Here is a 6191-nt window from a genome sequence, read left to right as displayed (position 1 = left end):
TTTCCTACTATACGTGAAGGAACGATAGAGATCAGCAAAATTACTATCGTACGGTGGTAACAATCAGACCCCCCCCCCCCCACCCCCCCCCCCCCCCCCTAAAAAAAAAAAAAAAAAAGATTCCTTTCTACCACTGAAAAGGGTTCATTCCTTGTAACTGGAGAAGTAAAAGATTCAACTAAGTAATTCTAGTTAGCTGTACAACTTATATAAGCAAGTGCTTATATTTGTCCTTCTTAACTCTTGTGGCTTGTATTACAGTGTCTTGCAAAAGGCTCAATTACAATCTGATCCTGTTATAACTTTTGAATAAAAGTGGTTTTTTCTTTTGCGCGCTTGGCTTCCAAGTTTCATCTACTCTGTAGAGGTGCCATTTTCGGCTACTTACAAGAAAATGTGACACTTTGCGCATCCTTAAAGTTAACTTCGCCCCCCCCCCCCCCCCCAAAAAAAAAAAAAAAAAGAAAAAGTTAAAGAAAATTGCACATCCTTAAATTGTTGACATCTGAGATTCAGAAGTTAGGAGCTATATTTCCTTGTCTGTTTAGAGCATAGCTTTATTTTGGATTTTTATCTTCTATTTGCCACAGGTTGGCCCTATTTTGCCAAAATTTTCTCCTCCATATGAAATTATCCAGTTATTTTCCTTAGAATTGAGCTCAAATAATATGAAATGAAGAAGCAGCTACCTTCGATGGATTAGAGTCGTATATGGTCCAGTTAAAATGAGAGTATGCTTGAGATCAGAGATAAGAAGTCATTCACTTGTTGTATATTCGCCAAATGAGAAGGATAAACAGTTTGTGGATTATCCACGTTTATCAAAAGTCTAAACTCGAATATTTTTTAAATATATTTGTACCTGTGTACCATACCTTCTACAACAACAACCATAACAAACATACCTCAAACCAAAACTAGTTCGGGTTGGCTCACACCAGCAGAATTGTACCATTCGTTCTAGTATATATCAGTTGTGGTTAGGGGCATATTTTTAATCAGTTTTCTTTTGGTTTGCAGCATGTCCCCTGGAATTCAAGCAACCATTAGAAGTGATCAATGCGTGCAAAAATTTAGCCGCTCCTAGTCCTTCATGTTGTAGCTCATTAAATGCCTATATTGCTGGGATGCAGAAGCAGATGTTGATTACAAATCAGCAAGCAATTATGTGTGCTGCGGCATTTGGTTCTATGTTACAGAAGGCTGGGGTCATGACAAATGTTTATGAGCTTTGTGATGTTGAATTGAAAGACTTTAGTCTTCAAGGTGATTGTTCATTTTCTAATTTTGTTTTTTAATCGCTTGTTGATTTCTGTTGTTTTTATCTGATGTTCGCTTTCTTTGTGATTGCCGTCTGTTTGCAATGGAGCAGCATATGGGCAAGAAGGTACTAACTCTATTATTTTGTATGCTTTTTCATTCTCTGATTTGCTGTTAATAAATATTGGCCCGTTTTTCTTTCTTTAGCATAAAACACTCAATTTTTCTAAATTTTCATACGAAGATATTTGGATATAAGTTGTTATTTCTCTCAGAAACTCAGAACTAGTTATGCTATTAGACATATCAGTGGTTTCAACCAATATAAGCTCCTAAAGAATTTGGAACTTCTAGATAAATTGAGAAATTGCAGTTTTGTTACTGTTGTATGACTCCGTCTAATTACCCAGTACTTGTGCTGGTGGGAGGTAGCAGGTACTCGGTGGAATAGTTGAGGTGCGCGCAAGCTGGCCTGCGTACCACCATCATAATATTTTTCTTTTTTTTAGTAAAGATATTATGGGCCTTTTGTATCTCATGCTGACGATAGTTATTACCTCTTCCCACAGCCTTGCAACTATTGTTTTATCCAACATTAGCATACATTTAGTACTGTTGGACTGTCAGTTGAAGTGAGTTTCTTTTTCCATTTTCTCGATAAACTGAATCTTAACTTACAGCCCTTACTCTTAGTGACGAGAATATGAATAATTGCTCTATGGTACCGTACAAGTATCATGATACCTTAGAGCAGGTTCCCTACAGCTAGCTTACTGGTCATAATAAGTGAGTATTCACCTTTGATAATTAATCTACTTAACTCTCTTGCAATGGTGTGCACCCTCACGGATATATAAAGGTGTCATTGGGTTATTTTCAATTGATTAGCTGCTGATTTCATGGGATGGGACCATCAAACATAGTTGCTCGATGATGATTTGTAAGAGCATGAATGCAAGGAATTGTCTTGTATTCCTTACATTGCTTAGGGTGAAGAAATACAAAGAAGTTAAATAATCCTGACAAAAGCAGCACCAGTGCCATCTGCTCTAATAAAGTTCTGCCATTTTTTAGTAGGTTGTCACTGATTTTAAGCTTGGAAATTTCGCTACTCCCTGATTCACCTATTTCATTCCACAATTTGCATGCATACTACTCATGAAAAGTGAGCACTTGAAAGATTATCCTCTAGCTTTGGGATAGCTGGAATTTTATGCATGCATCCGTAGTTGTTGGTAAGGCAAACTGAAATTCATAACTGTGTTTGACTGAAAAAATAAGTGCAACTGCGCGTTACAGTGCCAGTATTTTGTCAGTGTTGCTTTTTGCCTTGTGGAATGCATCTTAGGTTTTCTTGGTGTAGGTTGTACTTATTATGTCATTTAAATTAATTAGCAGGGTGTTTACTTCGAAGTTATCCAGCAGATCTGGTGTATGACAACTCAACAGGTTTCAGCTTTACTTGCGACTTAAATGACAATATTGCTGCTCCATGGCCTTCATCATTGACCGGCACATCTTTTTCTCTATGTGCTCCCGGTAATTGACTTAACTTCACATTAAATTCTCTTTCTGCCAAACTGAAGCTACTTTTGGCATATAGCTCCATATTAATTATCTCTACGGTATTGCTTCAATTTGCAGAGATGTCGTTGCCGGCATTACCAACATCAGAGACATTAGGAAATTCTGGTGAGTATCTTTAATTTTCAACCTTCTTTTGTTTATTCCTGTGATGACATTTATTTTCAAACGTCATACTAGGTAGTATTTTTTGCTTTCTTCTCAAGATGGAATTGCATTTATCATTTCCCTTAAAAGTGAGTTTTAGCCATTGGGCAACAATTGCATCCTATCAAGTGAGAGACTGAAATAGATTTCTGTTTCTATTATGGATACAAACTATATAGACCTGCACATGCAACTGTCTTTACATGGAATATTTTGCAAATTCTCCTCTGCTTTTCTTCCTTTTTTTTTTTTTTTTTGGTAGTGGGGTGGGGGATGGTGTACACTAGTAGTGCCATGTTTTTTTTAGGTTATATATTGATCCATGTATTGATGCCGTGATTGCAGGCTGTCCCCGTGGTGGAGTGGATCTCCTTGTGCCCATTCTTTTGTTTTTTGTTTCCATATTGTTTTGAAGAGATTTTCCAGAAAGGTGATCCAGTTTGAAACTTTGAATTAGAGCCCTGTAGGTAGATAGTGAATGACCAGATTACGTGTATATATTTGAGTATCCTTCCTTATGTACAGCCGCTGCAGTTAGGATAATCTACAGATTGCTTGCAAGCTTGTCTGTTATTCTTCTAATACTTGCTCTGCTATTTTGCCCGCGCTGGTGGAGGAAAAGTTGCAAGTCCTAATACTATTAAAAAAAGGAGGGGGAAAAACGTGCTGCAGAGCACAACTACTGTCGTCTTCCTGCATGTGCGAAAAATTTATAGTAAAAACAGATAGAGCAACAAATGAAGAGGTCTGAAGTTCTTTCATCCTGTGTTGCTAGATATTATGATAGTATTGTGCTGGGAAAAAAGCCAAAGAAGAATAACAGTACTTATATTTTCATTTTTGTTCTTTTTCCACCTTCCAACTATGTTGCATGGGACGGAGTTTTGGCCAGTCAAGATCGCTCATGCCCAGAAGATGAAGGTAGCAGAGATGTGGATGTTGAGATGGATGTGCGGACATACCAGGTTAGATAGGATTAAGAATGAGGTTATTCGCGACACGGTGGGTGTGACCCCTATTGAGGACAAGATGCGGGAAGCGCAACTTAGGTGGTTTGGTCATGTGAGGAGGAGCACTGACGCCTCGGTATGGAGGGCCTACGGAGAGGTAGAGGTAGGCTGAAGAAGTGGGGAGTGGTGATTAGGCAAGACATGGCGCAACTTCAGCTGACCGAGGAGATGACCCTTGATAGGAAGGTATGGGGATCGAGGATTAGGGTAGTAGGGTATGAATATAGAGTGTTAATAACAGTAGTATTGACACGCAATCTCCCTTTTTGTTGGTAGTAGGTTTTTATGACTAATCATTGTTTTCTTTCATTGTTGATCATTTTACTATCTTGTTTTAATTCTGCTTTTATATGACTTTTTGGTGCTGTCCCTTCTTGTCTACATTTTCATCAATATGGTGTCTATGCTTTCTTGAGCCGAGGGTCTATTGGAAACAACTTTTCTATCCTCACAAGATAGGGGTAAGGTCTGCGTATACAGTATCCTCCTCAGACTGCACTGTATGGGATGATACTGGGTATATTGTTGTTCTTTTTCCACCTTGCTGCTGCTGGGGATTAACATACTAGAGAAAACAAGAATGAGAAATCCAGTCGGGAAATGAAGTATTCCCCTAGACCTCTCCAGTAGAAACACAAAAATAAAAGGAGACAATTAGTGCTTGAAGATTTAATTTTGTTTTTAAGAGAAACAAGTTCGACTTAGGAAAACATTAGTGATCATCTACTAATCTGCTATGTTAACAGGTGCATAAGCCTTGTACCATCTAAGGGTGGCATGTAGGGGTGTGCATACGATTTATCGATTCGATTTTGACCCTTATCGATAATTACTTATCGATTATCGATTTGTACATATGCTTATCGTTATCGTTTCAATAAGGTTTCGATTTTTTCGATTTCGATTTCGATAACAAATAATCGATTCGATTTATCGATAAACCGATTCGAATGCACACCCCTAGTGGCATGTGGGCCGGTTAGGCCCGGGATTGGCCCAGACCCGCGTGCCTGAATGGGTAGTGGGCCTAAACGGGCCTAACCGGATAGGAGCGGGACCGGGTGAGGGTGGGCTTCCAAGTGGGCCGGTCTCTTTACATAGGCCCGCGAGATCGGGACCGGGACCGGGACCGGCTAGTAAGTTAGTCGGTTCAACCGGTCCTAAGTGGGCCTAAACGGGCCCAACGGCTATTTTTTAAAAAAAATATTTTCTGCCAAAATGGTCATTTTTAGCCGTTAGTGGATTTAAAAAACGGCCATTTCTAGCCGTTGGCTATTTATAAAATAGCCGTTTAACCTCTTAAACTTTGTTTTAACCCCAAACTTTTTAAAATTATAGTTTTTCCCTATTTTCAACTATAAATACCTCATCATTCTTTCATTTTTCTCACAAAATCATCAATCTCTCTCAATCTTTCTCTAATTTTCTTCTATAATTGGTTACTTTATTGTTGCAATTTGTCTGAAAAATTGTGAAGTTGGTGAATTGAAGTATTCAAGTCTTCAACAATAATTAATTTTCAACAAGTTGTTCGTCAATTCGGTAAACTCGTTCCAACTCTTAAGTTTTAATATTATAGTTTTGTTTTGTTTTGTTTTATTTACTTTTGTATTGTTTGATTAATTAAGATGGATTTTTCGTTAAAAAAAATATTTAGTAAAAATGAGGGAAAATCCAAGAGTGGTGAATCTAGTGGCCAATTTATTTCTCCTCCAATTCCCCGGGCTCCCCTATCCAAACCCTATACCCGCCCTCCACTTGCTTCTATTCTTGATAGTGATAACAATTTATTACAATTTACTGAGAGTCAATATTTGCATAATGTTGGAGGTGGTGAACACTTAGACCATGAATATATGAATGCTCTTTATGGTAATTCAACTATTGATGAAGATAATGAGGAGGAAATGGATTTTGATGGAACGCAACCTGATGACGATACACCCACTAGTCCTGTTGTTGAAGTTAACCCAACTAATAATAATCCAAATGATGCCTCGTCTGACCCCCTTGTTAGTACCCTTACTTTTTCTAGACAACCTTCTAAACATGCCGAAACATCTCTTGTTTGGCCATTTTTTATTCAAATAAGAGATAAAAAAAGGGCTAAGTGTAAAACTTGTGGCAAAGAGTTAGCTATTAAATATGTTGGAGGTCCGGGGGGGGGGGGGGGTGGGGGGGTAGTTGGAG

The 6191-nt window shown here is 38.3% G+C and overlaps 1 protein-coding gene across 2 annotated transcripts in view; it reads left to right on the top strand.

The window, feature by feature from the left end:
- Positions 1–3559, top strand: part of LOC109217311 (uncharacterized GPI-anchored protein At1g61900-like) — a 7361-nt gene extending 3802 nt beyond the window's left edge. The window contains exons 4-8 of one of the 2 annotated variants that reach the window (XM_019381553.1): positions 1021–1266; positions 1373–1387; positions 2659–2799; positions 2905–2952; positions 3337–3559. In XM_019381553.1, the coding sequence (XP_019237098.1) occupies positions 1021–1266; positions 1373–1387; positions 2659–2799; positions 2905–2952; positions 3337–3404 (518 nt within the window). In that variant the 3' untranslated portion in view covers positions 3405–3559. Of the gene's footprint in view, positions 1–1020; positions 1267–1372; positions 1388–2655; positions 2800–2904; positions 2953–3336 lie in introns of both variants that reach the window. The other variant, XM_019381552.1, reaches the window with a different exon arrangement.
- Positions 3560–6191: the final 2632 nt, after the last annotated feature.

The sequence above is a fragment of the Nicotiana attenuata genome, unplaced genomic scaffold (assembly GCF_001879085.1).
Source record: "Nicotiana attenuata strain UT unplaced genomic scaffold, NIATTr2, whole genome shotgun sequence".
NCBI classification, from domain to species: Eukaryota; Viridiplantae; Streptophyta; class Magnoliopsida; order Solanales; family Solanaceae; genus Nicotiana; species Nicotiana attenuata.
The sequence above is the reverse complement of the archived record's forward strand: the minus strand, read 5'-3'. Positions and strand labels throughout refer to the sequence as shown.